At 44.8% G+C, this 17,759-nt stretch overlaps 1 protein-coding gene across 5 annotated transcripts in view; it reads right to left on the bottom strand.

Annotated features, from left to right (window-relative positions):
- runx3 (RUNX family transcription factor 3) overlaps positions 1–17,759 on the bottom strand; it is a 52,407-nt gene that overhangs the window by 13,174 nt on the left and 21,474 nt on the right. For 4 of the 5 annotated variants that reach the window (XM_080479981.1, XM_080479980.1, XM_080479978.1 and 1 more), the window contains 3 exons: positions 15,964–16,205; positions 15,126–15,282; positions 13,534–13,638 (listed from right to left, as the gene is read on the bottom strand). In XM_080479981.1, the coding sequence (XP_080336107.1) occupies positions 13,534–13,638; positions 15,126–15,282; positions 15,964–16,205 (504 nt within the window). Of the gene's footprint in view, positions 1–13,533; positions 13,639–15,125; positions 15,283–15,963; positions 17,079–17,759 lie in introns of those variants that run through there. The other variant, XM_080479982.1, reaches the window with a different exon arrangement.

The raw sequence follows: 17,759 nt of genomic DNA, 5'->3' as shown, positions 1-17,759 counted from the left end.
TTTCTAAGTCTTAATCGAGCGTAGCAGTTTGACACATCCTTAGGAAACAACCTTTCGTTGCCCATCTAAACTCTAATTAGAGGGAACCTGGCTTGGACTGTGAGGACCGTCAGTATCCTTCATTGTAATTCACACGTGCACGCACGCACGCACGCACGCACACACACACACACACACACACACACACACACACACACACACACACACACACACACACTGGCAGGCCAACTTATATAAAGGGAGAGGCACCGTCACTGTGTTTTCAGCTCCCAAATGCAAAAATATTATTAAAATGTCAGCAGACCTTGAAATACATTGGCTAGACACTAAATGTTGACCAAGCTGCACCTGCTGCCACATCATCCACTGATAACGAAAGCGGTAAGTGGTCGAAAATAATTGCTGGAGGAATGTTGTTTTCCTTTGAAAGTGTAAGAAACTATATGCTTTGAATGAGCTAAGCATTAGGCAGTTCTGCAAAGTGATGAAGTTAGGCGATCTTTATCAAGCCAACTTATTAAAAAAATATATAAAGAAATAACAAGAAATAGTGAGTATGTCTGCATCCTGATAACACCACCCCCCTCTCACACATACACTTACACCAACGCAAATTCAGGTCTTCCTGACACAGCGCTTACTCAGAAGGAAACACCCAGACAAGGCTACCAGACCATATAGTCATCAGTCTTGAGCATAATAGAGAGAAAGAGTCATTTAGGTTTGTGTGTGTGTGTGTATGTGTGTGTGTGTGTGTGTGTGTGTGTGTGTGTGTGTGTGTGTGGAGGTGAGAATGAACTCTGACAAGCGAAGTGCTGCTTCTCTTATACCCAGACCTACAAAAACTGGCCAGCACACTTAGCGCCCCAATTACTTTGATGTCCCCTTCAGGGAAATAGTCTCTGATCATGCCTTTTATGTAGACATCACTCATGTCCAAACACACATGTGTGTGTGAGCACATTCACATCCCCACATACATGTGAACACACCTTAAATGTCAGACGTAAGTCCGGATGAGGGCTATGCCTCTAATGGGAGGAAGAGATTTTAATGTAACTATCAATGCACCAAAACTGTGTGCGAACCGGCATGTATACATTCTGTGGTTTTCTCCCTGGCATCTCTACAGAGTAGCCTAATGTGAAGTAATGGCTGGATTTGAATATTTTATCACTATATAAAGGGGGCAAGGCAGACGGACCAATATGGATTTTGCCCGTCCTTTCTCTTCACTGACCCATGGGCAATATATCTTCCCTCTGAGGCTGACCCATGGGTAAAGTTTCCTCTCGTTTACCGCTCTGTCCATTTGTTTGTGCCCACCGCCTCTTTTCCGTCCTCTCTTTGTGAACAATATAGAAATATCTTGCTTTGACGTCCCCTGACCCCCCCCCCCCAACCCACCCACCACCACCACCACCACCACCACCACCGGCGTTTAGACACATATGGGGTACGCAGCAATGCACAGACACAATGTCTGAACCCAGGCAAGCTCTCAAATTATCCAAATCCCCACAGTGCAGAATATTTAAGTGTTTCTTATTTCACACTCAGCAGTGGAGGTCAAACTGCACACATTTTCCTGTAAAGTAAAATTATAGACACTTACATGAAGCTACTGGCTTCGGGAATAAAGCAGTATAGATTGAAACCGTTCTTTTTCTACCTGACATTTCTGGACACACAATACTTCTCCTAAGTAAGGCCATAGTTGAGAACCGTGTAGCTGGTCTCAATCTGCTTCATGGTCTTCTTGTTCACTTCTGTCCATGTGGATACTAGTTCTCCCTGTCACAGAAATTACTTTCAATATAGGCCTTTTCTCTTTTACCTCTCGCCTGTCCTCTCTGACATTATTGTGGTATTTTATCAATCTGTCCTGCAAGACATTTGCCGATATTAGATTTTCCAAAGGGTTAATTTTTTGTGTGTGAATTAGTGTTTCAATCAATTAGATGGAAATCAGTCTTCACAGAAGTGCAACAATTTTTTCAAAAATTTCAAATCGAAATCACAACATGTGCAAAGTAAATGATTGGGGTTAAGACATTAAGACATGATTAAATTCAAAAGTGGATAATGAAGTAAAGCAAATATCCCTGTACATCATAAAACAAGAAAAAGAAAAATACCTGACAAGGACATTTTGTCTTATTCCTAGAATTTGCCTATAACTTTATTGATATACGATAATTTATATTAAGCTGAAATTACCAGTAACAAGCCAAAACCAAAACTTTCTTGATATCCCAATTATCACAACTACCTTAACTGAAATACTAATGAGAAACACAAATTTACCAGGTTCAGGTAAAGCAGCAGAGCATTTGCTCTATGTTGATGTCTCATACTGTGTGTGTGTGTGTGTGTGTGTGTGTGTGTGTGTGTGTGTGTGTGTGTGTGTGTGTGTGTGTGTGTGTGTGTGTGTGTGTGTGTGTGTGTGTGTGTGTGTGTGTGTGTGTGTGTGTGTGTGTGTGTGTGTGTGTGTGTGTGTGTGTGTGTGTGTGTGTGTGTGTGTGTGTCACTTTTTTCATCATTCACACACATTAGGACAGTCTGCCTCTTCTTTAAACTATGATGGAAGGAGTGGAAGCCCACATGCACACAGACACACACTCACACAGTGCCTGCACCAGGGTTCAACAGCCACATAGACACTGTGGCTACTGTCTGGTCCAGGCCAGAGCAGGGGCGGCCGGGGGAAGCGGCTCTCCAAATATAGCCCCTATATGTGTCCTTGTGTAGTTATTAAGAGATTTACACCACCTCAAACGGCTGAGGTCAGGGAAATGATACATCCCACTGCTCTCTGGCTGGAAAAGAAAGAGAGTCAGCACAGGGAGGGGGAATTGATAATTGGTCAGTTTTTCTGTGGCCAGTGGTGGTCTGAGATGAATCGGCCGGCTCTTTAGGGATGAAAGTGATCATTCAGCTGGCCACAAGCACACACACACACACACACACACACAAACACATGCGTGCACACACACACACACACACACACACACACACACACACACACACACAAGCTGTGGATCCTGTGGCCCGGTTCCAGCTGGCATGGACACTTAGCATTTAGCGACACAGTGTTCACAGCTTCCAGTAGGGGGTTTAGTGGGCTGTGAGAGGGGGATTTTCTTTTTTTTTTTTTTTGAAGGATGAGGAGGAGGTCTGGTGCATCACAAGAACAAGGCCTGGAGTTCATTAGAGTGAGGCCCACTGCTGCTGTTAACACCACTAATCAACTGGGTGGTGGCTTGCTTGGAACTTTCCCTCCACCCCTTTCTTTGTTTTGCCCTCTTGTCTTGGATACGTTGAAAAAAGAACAACTCCGTCTAAAAGGAGAGCAGCTCACTCACACACGTCTCCTTCTAATTCAATTTCAAGGGGGCCTTACTGTGCTGTTCATATATTTGAATACATTCTGTAAATATTACAATGGATGACTTTGTCTTATCACTATTGTATATTATTATAAGCGTTGAGTAATGATGCTGAACTCTGCTCATGTAATCCCATCATTGATATCTTTAGATTAGCAGTATATCTGTGCAGCAGCTATAAATGTAACGCTGGCTGGTGTCAGATAACAATCAGTTCTTAGAGGTTAACCAAATCAGAAGATCATGAAGTCCGAGGGAAGAGAACTAAAACACTCTTGAGTGAACTGAGACACTGCATGACGTGTTGGGAGTTTATTTTTTAATGAAAATAAATGTGTTATACTTCCTTTACAGAGGTTATTTAAACCGCAGCTGTTAAGAAGACAAAAAACCCACAAGTTAACTTTTTTATGTGAGTATTTAACCATTTCAAAGTGTGTTGTTGAAATAAACTAGGTCGTGTATGAACAGTCCATAATGGGTCAATAAATCTGCTAAACTGAATAAATAAAAGGGGCTAAAATTATTGGTCACTCCCGTTTCAATTTTGAGAAATATCCTCTTCTCACCGGAGTATTGAACATCGAACTTAACTGTTTGTGATTTAAGTTGAGTTTTACTTATACATCTTGTGTCAGACCTCATTTAAGCACTTTTCCTGGTTCAAAGATGTCTGGTGTGTCTTGTTGAAACAAAAGTGTGCCATGCCGACAAGACAAATTTAAATACCTGTCCAAATCATCACAACATAGGTTAAGCTTGGTGTTAATAGGCGCTCTTTGGCCGGTTGACCCTGGCTGAAGCCGCAGTGTGTCGGGGCTGACCGCCAAACATTTGACTTCCACTCTGCAGGGCTGGGGGCCAGAGGGGTGCCGGTGCTCCACACTGGCCCCATTTCAGAGGGGTTTGTGTGGTCAGATGAATATTTAATGTGTCAGGGTGCACTTAGGAGAGAAGGCCTTTGTTTTTCTCTCTATGATATCATAACCACAAGATAGAGCTGGGAGATGGAAGCCAATGCACACATGAGGCCTAAACAGCAGTGCTCAATATGCATCCCGGGCTGAAAATGGACGCTGAAGGTTGTAGATTTACTAGCCTCCTCTCAGAGTAGTGGTCGCATCATCTGAAAGCATTACGGTAGTCTATGCAGAACAAATAAAATGCTGATATAAAATGTCTGGTATTAACGATGTATTGCAAAGCGATTGCTGTGTTTTGAATGGATGGGTGTGCCGTTCCCAGCCCGGCTTTGTTTTGCGAGTGTGTGTGTGTGTGTGTGTGTGTGTGTGTGTGTGTGTGTGTGTGTGTGTGTGTGTGTGTGTGTGTGTGTGTGTGTGTGTGTGTGTGTGTGTGTGTGTGTGTGTGTGTGTGTGTGTGTGTGTGTGTGTGTGTGTGTGTGTGTGTGTGTTCGCGAGTGTTTTTATTTCCTGTAGTGTTTTATCTTTGCTGCAGAATAAGTTGAGATGTTGCTCTGCTCCTTTGCGCCTCCTGTGCTTTGAAGTGCTTGGATGTGAATTCAAGAGCAAGAAAAGTGTCAACTTTTTCTTTTTCCATGGGCTCGCACATGATTCCCCGAGAAGTGACCAGACCACATGAACAACCACCTCCGAGTGTTACCCAGTGCTTCCCTTCCACAAAAGGCCGTATCAGCCTTGCAGGCGGTGTTTGCTCAGTGAGGCGACTGCCAACACCATGCCGCAGTTCAACGATCACCCAACGCGACCCGTTTCCTTTCGTCACCCGCACTTTTCCTCTTTCTCTATCTGTTTGTCTCGGCCTCCAATGAAAGAAAGAAACATATGTTCCTGTCCAAGGGGAGACACATAAAACACAGGCTCTTTTTAGTAAAGAGCCCGGTGCTTGTTTCAGAGGCAAAGTGAAACTCTATCTGAACGGCAAAGGGCAATACGTGCTTTGGCCCCAACCCAAGTCTGTACTGAATATATTTGAAGTGTAAATATTTGTATTCGATGTATAAATGGACTTGATAGGCTCCAGATAAGAGACTAAAATTAATGCAGAGCTCATGTATGACACTTAACACAGAAAACTATGTTTGGACTTTAAAGTCCTCATAAGTTATAGGATTACATACAAATAGGTGTTTGCAGCATTTGTAGTATTTCAAAGTTCCAAAATGGCATTTCAATAGAAGGAATCAATTCACTACTACCACAGCTTCAAATCTGTCGTTTGTTTGTAGGTTAGGAGAGCCCATGCTGCATCGGTCTTGAAAACTAGCTGCTGAAAAAACACAAGCGCTGCAGCCTTATCTAACTTTTGAAACCCCACAGTGCAATGTGGGGTGACAGTTGAGCACGCTGCAGTTGGGGCCTACTTTTCTGAGAGCAAACTTCCGTTTGCTCTCAACAGACGCAGAGGACGTTTCAACATCTGTTGAGCAAAGCCTTGTACACCTGTCTTCCTCTTCCTATTCTCTAGCGGACCCGAACCCTTTGCTTACTTGTTCCCACCCAGTGAATATCCGCCACCCTTTCTTACACTTCCCTTTTTGTTCTATAGTGAGCACAGGCTCGAAAAAGCATCTCTGCAGCTCTGTGCTTTGCACTGCGCTACCCAAGGCCACCGATCACACTATTGGGTATTTAAAGTGGGGCGAATCAAACTTCTTGTTTTGAGGCTGACCCTGAAGGATGTGGGTTTTACCCTTGGCTGGTGATTGCGGCTGTCTCGTCTGGGTTTGAGTGAGTCGATGTTAGCCGCACTCAGACACTGCACTGCTTTAAAGACATTTACATAGTACTCCTGTGACACTTTCATTATGAACACATTCAGTTTTAAGGCTATATAATCCTCATGAACTGAATGCGTTGAGGAGTTTATGGGATGGCAACTGTGTGTGCATTTCAGGTCCATTGTAATTGTGTCATTAGTGACTGCAGTGACAAGGTTATTTTTCTTGGGGAAACATTATTTAGGCTTTCAGAAAGAGGTCGCCAAAAGTTTTTGGTATGCTTTTATCTCTAGTTAAACCTCTTAGGCCACAGCTGGGGGGATCGTCTGGTCTCTCAGGCAGATGCGTCAGCCCGTCTCTGGGGACAACAGCAGTGTGAAAATCCCCTTCGCAGGCCTGAAAACAAGCCGCTCACAGCGGAAGTTGCTACATGAGACTGTTTGAGCAAAGAGCGCAGCCTTCCTTTTCTGATAAGGGGATAGAGTGCTTTGCGTATGTCTGTGTGTGCATGTGTGTGTTTGTGTGTGCGGAACAGAAGCAGTGCCACACAAGGACGGCCCCTAAAGCGAGGCAGGTTGAGGCAGGCGAGGGGAGTGAAGGGGTGCCAAAAAAAAGCGCCAATGCACCCGGATTCTCAGACAATACAACGAAGCCCGTAGCATGTTGAGCGCAATCATCCCTCTTTTGTCTCCCCTTTCTTTGCTGTATGTGTGTAACTGTCGTCTAGTCCACGGCTGAGGCTTGTTGGGGGGGGGGGGGGGGGGGGTGGTATGAGCTGTTTTTCAGGCCTTTTGGCTTCCTGCCGACAGACTTTGCAGACTTCCCGCTGCTGCTGCTGCTGTTGCTTTAGCCTTGTCGAGCACAGAAGGCCTATTTGGCTCGAGTGACAGATCACATTAAAGCAATAACCTGCTTTGACTGTTATTTTAGCTCTAATGGTGAATGGGGGTTGTTGTGCGCTGCTTCATGTGTGCGTGCTCGTGCTGGCGCGTACGTTTTGGCGAGGTTGTTGTGAGCGACGTACCAGGGGGAAAGGTGGGGGCCCCCTCGCAAAGCGGTGGGAAAGGAAAGCAAGCTGCCTCTGTCACATACATCAATGCAACGCCAGCAGAAGTGTCAAACGGCTTCGCATTCACACCTCCATGCATACTAGCTCACACACAACAATGTGCAACACGCATACATTTTCCCCTGAAAACACACACACACACACACACACACACACACACACACACACACACACACACACACACACACACACACACACACACACACACACACACACACACACACACACACGCACACACAAACCGTTCCCCAGAATAACGACTGATATTCCAGGTGAGTCACAGTAAACTTTTAAAATGTGAGACTCTTCCACTGAGTTCGTTTCACTTTCAGTCCTCCACTCCGAGGTCATCCGACATGTTAGGGGACATTAGGGGAGGTTCCTGTCATGATTCCTGCCAGTTTTAAGGAGGTGTGTTTACCCAGAGGAATACGTCCCTCTCCTCTCCTGGAAGCAAGAGAAAAGATCTCACCCTCCACCTATTATTTGCTTGCTGTTCCTAACCATTAAGCCCTGAAGAAATAAATATCCAGACCGCAGGGTGGTGGTACACGGCGTCTTTTCCAGTAACCAGCAGGTGCCTTATTCCCACAAACCGCCCCCCTTCCTCTCTCTCCACCCCCTGTTCCCTGCTGCCCCAACACAGAAAACAGTTTATTGTCATAATGCAGTGGGAGAGAAAAATATTCCTCCACTCATGGGCCATTTATTTTTCTAAATGCAGATCGGAACTTTTATTGAATTACAGCTGAACGTTCGTAATGGCTCTCCTCCTCTATGGGTCAGTGTAAATAAGGAAGAGTGAGCACATACAGAGTGGGCATTTTACTTCCCCTCATAGGTAAGTAAACAGGAAAGACGCTTGGCCAGTGAGTTTAGAGGAGAGCGAGTAGGTGGGGAGACAGGGAGAGATGCTAGCTGAGCTTAATTTTTGGATTCTAAGAAAATGTCCTCAACATGCATCATCAGCGTGAATTAAAAGCGCTGTCTGGGCCCTCTGTAAATAATTTGGTAATTTGGACTGCATCCTGCTGTTCTATCTGGCGTCAGCAAATGTTGAGTGGAATTTTTTGTCTGAGTGGAAAAAGAAAAAAGCATTTCGCCCCGCAGCTATTGTGCGTGTGTCTTCGCACTAATCAGCCGGTCCGAGGGGCAAAGTATCGTGCAGTTTTCAAAAAGTAAGACAATGTTCTTTTTTTTTTTTTCTTTCTCTATCAATGCCAGAACAACACAGAAAACAGAGGAGAAATGTTGCTGTAATAAAGTAAATCCTCTACTTTCTGACTTTGTGTTACAGTTTAGCCATATTTCGATTATTTAGCGTCACTCTCGCAGGATCATTTGAATACAAAATTTGAACTTGGAAGTTGTGTGTAGCAATGAAAGGAAAATTTCCTTGAAGCTTCCAAACATAGTTTCGGTGTCACCAGAGGTCAAGGCGCACCACATCGTATTTCACCTTCTCCCAACCAACGTGGATGACAATAAAGATTCTTTCATGTCCGCGCTGTCATTGCTGTAAAGACATCACCCAAAAAAAAATTATCAAATGTGTGTGACTGACTGTCTGTGGTGCCAGGAGGTTTCTCATGACTGCTGGAGGACACTGTCCTCATCTGTTTGGCCCACATATACAAGTTCCTCTCTTGAAACATTGCAGAAATATTTGATATGAACGGCTGCATTCCAGTAGAATTATCAGTTGAACAATATTTGCTCTACCTATGCGATCACAAAAGGAAAGTATTGCACGTCCGGAGTGACCCCGAAGAGGGAGATTGCCACAGCTGACGTCACAAAGTGCCAGTTATCAGAAGACAATGTAAAGTCTGCTCATTATCTGATTGCATCTGTCTGTAAGCAGTGTCGAGTCAAGATCACAAACTCTGTGCTCAGTCGCTTTTTGTCTATGGATGTAGGATTGATTATGTGCGTGCATAGGCTATGATGGCTCCGGGACATGGATGTGGGAGTCACGGCAGGCCATTAATAGTCAGGAAAGCACCCGACGTCACACATGCCACTGTTTTCCCCCTCCCCTGGCACTGATACACCTGTAGGCCCTTCTTTCAAAGACACCCATCTCCATTTTCAAACATCAAAGTTGGCTTTGAGAGAGCAATTCGCACCAAGGGAGAGCCTTTCATGTGATTTGTGGAGCATGGGCGTGGCCCGTGTGGGGGCCGACTTAAAGAGATGCACCTGGCAGGTGCACGAAGCCGAGCACCCGCACACGCAAATACATAGGCAACAACATTTCATGCTATCATTTTCTGTTTACTTTGCAGAGAGACTGCAATATCACAGGGAAAAATAACACAGCAAATGTCATTGTTTGTCTATTTGCATACTTCATACAGTCTGTGTGCCAAATGCAAATAGGATCAACCCGCCAACTCCAACATGCAATACCCCCCCCTCCTTCACCCACACCACCACCACCCCGCCTTCCCACTGCTGACCCGACTCCAACTCCCCACGCCCGCCATTCTCCTGCTGGAGCCGTGCGCACACACCCAGCCGAGTAAATAGAGGCAACAAAACACGACGGTACTTGTGTGATTTTGGTGAATGTGTGGCCCCTGAAGTGGGGATATGTGTGTCAGCTCTATGTGAATGTATGCCGTATTATTTTGTTAGCTTGTCACGGTGTCTTCATGTGTATCACGTTTAAAACACGGGACAAGTTGTTACTTTGATTTCGTGGTTGCGGAGAACGGACACACATTGTCGGAGAACGACGTAGTTGTTTCTCTGTGAATCTTTATTTTTTTTCTTTCAATTAATGTTTTTCTGTGAAAATGTGCTCATTGTTCCACTTGAGACCGAGTTATAACGTTTTGCTTGCTAACTGACCAATCAGATCAAATACAGCCTCGAATAGGAGCTTTTTTGTGATGATTAATAGTGTCTTTAGTGTTTCAAATATTGGACCTTTGAGCATTGATTTTCACACAAAGATAATGACTTCAAATCTGTCCTCACATATTCAGTAAAACTGCTTTGCTTCTCACAACAATTTTGAACTTGTTCACGCTCACATTTAATTGACGCATTTTCATTTTCCCATAATATTCATGTTTTTTTTTTTTTTTATTAATTCAGACTTGGCTTCCTGTGAGGGTTTTTTTGTACATTTTAACACAAACATTTTCATATGGATTTTTTTTTTTTTTTAATGTAACGCTCAAAAATAATGACTCACGCTGCCCTGCCGCAAAAAATTAGCATTACTTCACAAACTTAAAATATCTTTCTCTTGCTCTCTCTCTCTCTTGCTCTCTTCCTCTCTGTATCTCTGACTTCTTCTGTCGGACGGATTCATTTCAGGTCAAGAGATTCTGAACACAAATGTCTCTCCCCCTGGTTGGGAAACATAGAAGTGAGGGCCACAGAAAGATAGCCTAGAGATTATTAGTGAGAATAACCACCTGCTTAAGTGTGAAAGCTTATGTACATCGACAAACAGGTGAAGCTCCACTCTCTACTCATCTGTTTGACTGTCTTTCTCTCATTTCTCTCCTTTTGAAGCTCGGCGTGCCCTCTCTTGTTGCTGGATGTGACAAGCTGCCTCTCGGACTGAACCGGAGGGAGAGCTTTCATCAACCGTTGTGCTTCCAATTTGGGTCCGACACAAGTTTGATAATAAAATATGATGGACAGATCACAGTGTGTGGGGTGTGGGGTGTAGGGGTGCGATGACGAATGCCGGATGTGTGATGAGGAATTCAGCAGCGAGGGAAAAATACTCAGCTTATCATGCTTTCGTTTGAGAGACAGAATAACGCCAGTGTGTTTATAAGCATTTACGCGTCAGGGCTTGTGGGACGACATCAGTAGACGCACAAGTGTTCCCATACGGTGTGTGTTTCTATCACAGCACGAGAGTTTTCAGAAAGCATGGCGCTCTTTGTTACACCGCCGCAGGCGAGCCACCATCGCTGCCGCTGCAGTCCTGTCAGTCAGGTTCTCCTGACTGAATCAGTAAACATTAATAAAAAACCTCCTCCTGCCCTCCCTCCATGCCAGCCCCTGCTCCTGCTCAGCTGGCAGCCATGCAAATGCTGGGCTCTGCTCTGCACAAACAGTGCTGTAAAGCCCCCCTCGTGCAGCCCCCCCTCCACACACACACACACACACACACACACACACACACACACACACACACACCTCCGTCTTCCCCCTGCAGCATGCCAACACTGCAGACAGGTGACTACAGTGCCAGCCAAGATGTGGCTCAGCTCTCTCTGTACATTCAGTCCACATTGTGTGGCATTGTCAGTGAAAACTAGAAAAGCTGGATCAAAGCAGTCTTGGAATATATAACTGTCTCTAGAGATGAGTTATAATAATAATCTAAAAAAAATGCTGTTGGCCCTGTTCTTTGGCCGAAACCATCATACAGCCGATGGAGTGTGGTGCCTTGTGGTTAGAGAAAAATCTGATTACTTTTATGGTCCTAATAATGTCTGAATAGTAGCGTGTGTTCCTTCTCTTGGACTGTACCGAGACACGGCTCATACTATACAATTAGAATGTGCTTCTTGTTTGTATATGGGAGGTTTGTTATTTCATCACGTGCGATTTCTATTTTGAGGTTGTGAGTTCTCCAAAACTACAAAACTGTAGCACTGAAAGCTCTTTTTACACCAATATATTGAACAATCCAAATACCCAAAATAAAAAAAAACAATGTTTGAATGTTGACAAACGGACTGTACGGCATCATGAAATGAGCAAACTTGTTCATACTGACACAGTTTTTTTGGTCTTGAAGCATGTTGAAATTTTCATTGTCAGAGAATTGGACTGAGAGCACATATTTGTGCAGCTTTTAGAATTAATTAACCCGAACCACCCCTAAAAATGTTGCATTAAGTAACATGTTTAATCATTTCAGGATACGTTTTACTTTAAGCGGCCTTCACATGTGTTTATTTTCTATCATTCTGTGAATTCCCCTCTCAGTACCGTGTAACAGAGTTTAATGAAGACCTAAATTCCTCCTGCCCTAAATTAAACAGTGTCACTTTATAGCACTGAGTGACGGTGTAAAAGTAGCACGGCCACTCTGACGCCTCAGCTTGAGCCGTAACATGCTGACAGACGGGCAGGAGACAACCTTAATGTACACAGTTATTTCAAGCCCGGGCATTCACACATGCACAGTATAGAGAGAGAGAGAGAGAGAGAGAGAGAGAGAGAGAGAGAGAGAGAGAGGCAGCGAGAGACAGAAAGAATTTCTGCACAGACATGCAACCTTTTTCTTCTTTAAACAAAAGACAGTTGAATTGAAACCGCACAGACACACACATAGTTATTTTTATCAGGCCCCTCTCGCTTTTATATCTCTGCAAATAGCCTCCGGTTTGGAGGGTGGGAGCTAATGAACCTATCCGGGTGTCCGTCAGCTCCAAGTGCCAGTCATATTCCACTCTCATGTGGCACCCACCCCCCAATCATGAGGTCTGTTTTGACTGGGCTAAATCCACCCCTGTCCCAGATATCTACCTCCACATCCATGAGCCTGAGACACAGCTATCCTCCCGTGCAGTGATCTCTTAACACCCACGCAAGCAGGATCCCTCCCTGTACAAAGTGTGCGATCGTTGCAGCTCAGACCCTCAGAACCTGAGTCATCTGGGTTAGGCTGCTCTCCAGCATCCCTCACGCCAAACAGCACTCAACCACATGAGAGCCGAAGCTGTGACTGACCGGCGGCGCTAACAGCTTTAGTACATCCCCACTCCTCTGCCAATGGCTGGAGTCTGCCCTGTGTTAAATCAACCAGCCACTTATGTGGTCAGGCAGGTATGACCCCTCTCTGACCAGTACTGGGGAAGGTAGGAGTGAAGAGGAGGAGGAGGAGGAGGAGGAGGAGAAGGAGGAGAAGGAGAAGGAGAAGGCAGGAGCAGTGCCGGCATCCACTGAGCTGAGCCACCTGCGGCTTAGTGGTCTTGGGTTATGCCTTTATATCCTTTACAGTTTCCTCTGACTGGGCTCGTCCCTGTGCCCCACCACACACACACACACACACACACACACACACACACACACACACACACACACACACACACACACACACACACACACACACACACACACACACACACACACACACTGTTAATCTCGACCCATGTGATCATGTGAACAGAGACGATTCCTCCACAGAAGTGATGAGCACACAGCAGGAACCCACGCATGCACTCACTATTGCTCAACTCGTGCGCGTCTTTCAGCAGAGATAGTGACACACAGTACTGTCTCCAGCAACACAGCTCTGCAGCGCGTCACGAAGCAATGCATCTTAACAATACCAGCTGGTGTGTGCGCGCGTGTGTGTGTGTGTGTGTGTGCGCGCGCGCGCGTGTACTTACTGCGCGGTTCCCGAGGTCCGTCCACGGTGACTTTGATGGCGCGGTGATAGGTGGCCACTTGCGGTGGTCCGGTGAACACGGTGATGGTCAGAGTGAAGCTCTTTCCTGCAGATGAGCATGAAAAACCTTCATGAAAATGATCTGTAGAGCGATTTCACCCCCACACTTCTTTGTTTGCAACAATACTTCGCTTGTTCACCCACAAAGCATCATCGGCTTTTGGTCTCGCTGAAGCCTTTGGTTCAAATTAAGATAATAAAAAAAGGAGAAGCCTCTTTTGACGGTCTGGTTGCGGATATGATTCAAGTTATTCCGAGAATGTCTTCCAGATTGTCTCAAAGAGCTTACAGCAACAGTTTATTGTTCAACAAGGCTGGATCTTGCTCCCATCTGCATCAAAGTCCGTGCAGAGGAGGGAGGCAGGCTGCGCCATGCAGCGGATCCCCGGTGCGCGAGAAAACCATCGCTTGTTAAAACGAGACTGCGTGGGAAGACAGGGGAGGGGAAAAAAAAAAATCCTCGGATGGGGTAATTGAGTACAGAAACGAAAGGTGTGGGTTTCTGTTTTAATTCGGTGACGAGACCATTTTCCATTCACCATTTGACATGAGATGGTGAATATAAAAAAGGCCCCGTAACAGCAGACGATCAATCTATTTTGTTTGTTGAGCTTCTAATATTATTATCCCACTATTTTTGATATTCACTCCTGCATATTGACACTTTTAGATCAACACAGCATGGTCTAACAATGTCGGGCGTCAGGCCTCTGCGTCAACCTCAACATCCTGCAAACAGGCCTGTTGATGTGTGGATTTTTTTTTATTAGGCAATTAAAGGAAACATCCTCTATAAATGCCGCACATTGACGCTGAACTGTGTGCGTCCTGTACAGTGGCGGGGATTAACTGACAATGCGCCCCGTGGGCATAAATTGTGAGGTTGTTTGGTTTTTTTTTTTTTTTTTTTTTTCACCCACCCCTCGGATTTACACCAGGAGGATAATTATTGTGTATTCCCGTGGATTAGGGAAATTATACAGCCACATTTCAGCCGTGCGCCGTGACGCATGCCAGATGTTTGGGATGACACCCGTGGACGTCAGTTGGCAATGTGTGGGCACTCGTCTTACCATACGTAAGTGAGTTCACATTTTGTAGACTTATCGTGGTAATGGACAACAGAAATCAGCACGGAACTGGCACCACTTGTAGGACATTTGCATTATAATAAATATCACAGAGCAATGTTTCCTACGTGTGTGTCTGTGCAACATATTTGGTCACCCAGACGGTTAATAAATTTTCACTTTCACTCAAAAATAATAACATGCTGTCAGATGTCAGTCGTTATTCCACTTAGACCTAAGAAATACGAGCCATTATTATAAGTGCGTTTCCAAATGTTGCTGCAAATGACATTACTGTATGAACAGAGGCTTTGCCACTCTGTCAGTGTGTGTGTGTGTGTGTGTGTGTGTGTGTGTGTGTGTGTGTGTGTGTGTGTGTGTGTGTGTGTGTGTGTGTGTGTGTGTGTGTGTGTGTGTGTGTGTGTGTGTGTGTGTGTGTGTGTGTGTCAGAGGTTGCGCTCACCTCGTCCGCTCCTGCCCACGAAGCGCAGGTCGTTGAATCGGGCCACCTGGTTCTTCATCACCGCGGAGGCGTTCCTCAGCTCGGCCGAATAGTTCTCATCGTTCCCGGCCATCACGGTAACCAGAGTCCCGTCGGGTACATCCCCGAGAGCCACGACCTGCGCGCAGGAAGAGAGAGAACTGGTGGTCACTCTGGGTCACCAAACCCAATGTACACATGCGGCGCGCTTAAAACCGCACCCGACTGCCGTAATATTGAGTGCACATATCTGCGCAATTTCACCACAATGTCAACAATTAACCATGGTACGAATTGTACTGGTAATATATTTTTGCTTACAGGGCTTATCCTAACATTGAAGACGACTATTTAAACATACAAAAAAGAGATAACTTTTAAACAACCATTCCCATTCCCTGCTGTATGCATGTTATCATCGGAACCGACCCAAACGCTTTAATTTCACAACACTGTGAAATAAGCAAATTCCAAATAATTCATATAAAAGATAAATGGTAAAGTCTCCTTGAAATTTAGGCCTGATGATGAAAACATTTGTTTCAATTTATTGTAATTCCGGTCGCTTTGTGTGTGTTCAGCGGTTGTTTCTTTGTCAATATAAAAGGGCCTTTAAAGAAAACACGTTTCTACCTTTGATTTTTATATAAATGCAGAAACAAACAGACACATCTTCCAGAATTGAGAAATAATTGTGACTCACTTCCCAACTTCCACCCGTTTAAAAAAAAAAATCTATATTTTACTCATGCATTTCTTAAAGTCACTGCGCACAATTACGGGAGAAATAAAATAAATGTGAATTAGTCATGTGCCTTGCCTTGAAAGCCACCGGCAGCGTCTTGTTGCACCTCCAGTGAGACGGCAGCACGGAGCAGAGGAAGTTGGGGCTGTCTGTGCGCACGAGCTCGCCGGCGTGGTCCGCCAGGACGTCCACCACGTTCCTGGTGTCCGGTCTCGACCTGAGGGGCCCCGGGGTGGCCATGGCCCCGTTGCCGTCTCCAATCTTACTGCAGGGGAAGGACGTGGAGGGCGGCGTGAACCGTCTGGTGGTGGGCGGCTCTACGGGAATATGCATCACAACAGCTTGGGTCAGTGCCACCTGACTGGATCCTATTAGAAGAGCAGAACTCTTCGGGGGGGGGGGGGGAGGAAAGCAGTTTTTTTTGTCGTCTTCTTTTTATCCGGACGCCGCTGGTCTCAAAAGTCCACCGTGCGCGCAGAGAGGATGGAGACGAGAGCGCAGAGAGAGAGAAAGACTCGGTACCTCAACCAAAACAATGCGCTCTGATGACTTTTCAGTTAAATTATCTGTAAATGAGTCAGTCTGAGGAACATCAGGGTTGTTCTGTTTTTCTTCAACTTCAGCAAAAATGAAAGGGCTCCGGAGTCTCTGTCAGCACTGAATTAGTCTAATATCATCCCTCTTATCGCTGGAAACAATATATCAGCGCCACAAACTACTGAAGCGCACACTTGAAAACCGCCAAACAGTGAATAAACTTCCTAATTTTTCACACTCGGTGTCAAACTGTAGCAAGTAACTAGGTAATCCAGCCGCCGTGTAAAAAGTAAGACAACCCAAGCCGCGTGGCCGTCTCGGATAAACTTTCTAAAACACTGGAGCAAACCAGGAGATTTTACCAAAAGATCAATAAAGTCTCGCAACAAAATCGCTTTCAACGCTAAAAAAAAAAAAAAAAAAAGAAAGGAGAAAAAAGTTCTCAAACGCAGCGAGCTGAAGTGAAACGAGAACTTGAGCGCAAGTCTGCCCTCTTTACGTGCGTAAAAGTTGTTGCGTTCGTATCCCCGTTGGATTTCCCCACAGAGAAAGCGACGCAGGAGCAGTCCCGTCGCTCCAAGTCGGATCTCCTTTAAAAGTTATCCTTTAGGGCGCAGGAAGGAGCCGCCAGGCTGAACGGACTGCAGAGTGCCGCGATATTATTTTACCCTAGTCATTTTAGTGTTTAGTGGTTGGGAGTGTGGAGATGATTTCCACCAATGAATCTGCTGGGTTGGGCTTTCATCAGACCAATCAAATCCCCGCGCTCCTCCTGCAGCCCTGCGCTTGTTGTCACACATGAGCTGAATTATTGATGTGTATATATAAATATATATATATATAAATATATATATAAATATATATATCTGTGCGCTTCTCTCTGCTTTTATATGTTATAGACATGCTGCAGAGAGGAATTAGTGCAGTATAAATTAAGCGTAAATGTCCTCTGATTTGATATAAAACGAATTAAATGTACATTATTAGGTTATAAATTACCTTAACACTATTGGCGAGAACATGCAGCCTTTAAATGTGTTATAAATTGAATTGGGCTCATTTTAACATGTAATATCAACTTCTATGCATTTATTAGTCCAGTGTGCAGCAGTTTAGATTATATAACAATATATAAGAGGAAGAAAGTTTTGCTCATTTTTTTAAATTGAAGCTGCTTCTAACTAATCTTAAAATGAGATTTCACACGCCTGTGGTTTTTACTCATTTTTTGATAAGAAAATACAATTGTTAAATTTCGATTAATCTTTACACATTTGCACATTTTTTTTCTCATAAAATAAGATGATGGCTTTGATGGTTCAGGTCCGCATCTC

This window comes from Lipophrys pholis (assembly GCF_963383615.2).
Source record: "Lipophrys pholis genome assembly, chromosome: 14".
In the NCBI taxonomy this organism is placed as follows: Eukaryota; Metazoa; Chordata; class Actinopteri; order Blenniiformes; family Blenniidae; genus Lipophrys; species Lipophrys pholis.
Note: the sequence above shows the minus strand (reverse complement) of the source record. Positions and strands in the feature narration are given on the sequence as shown.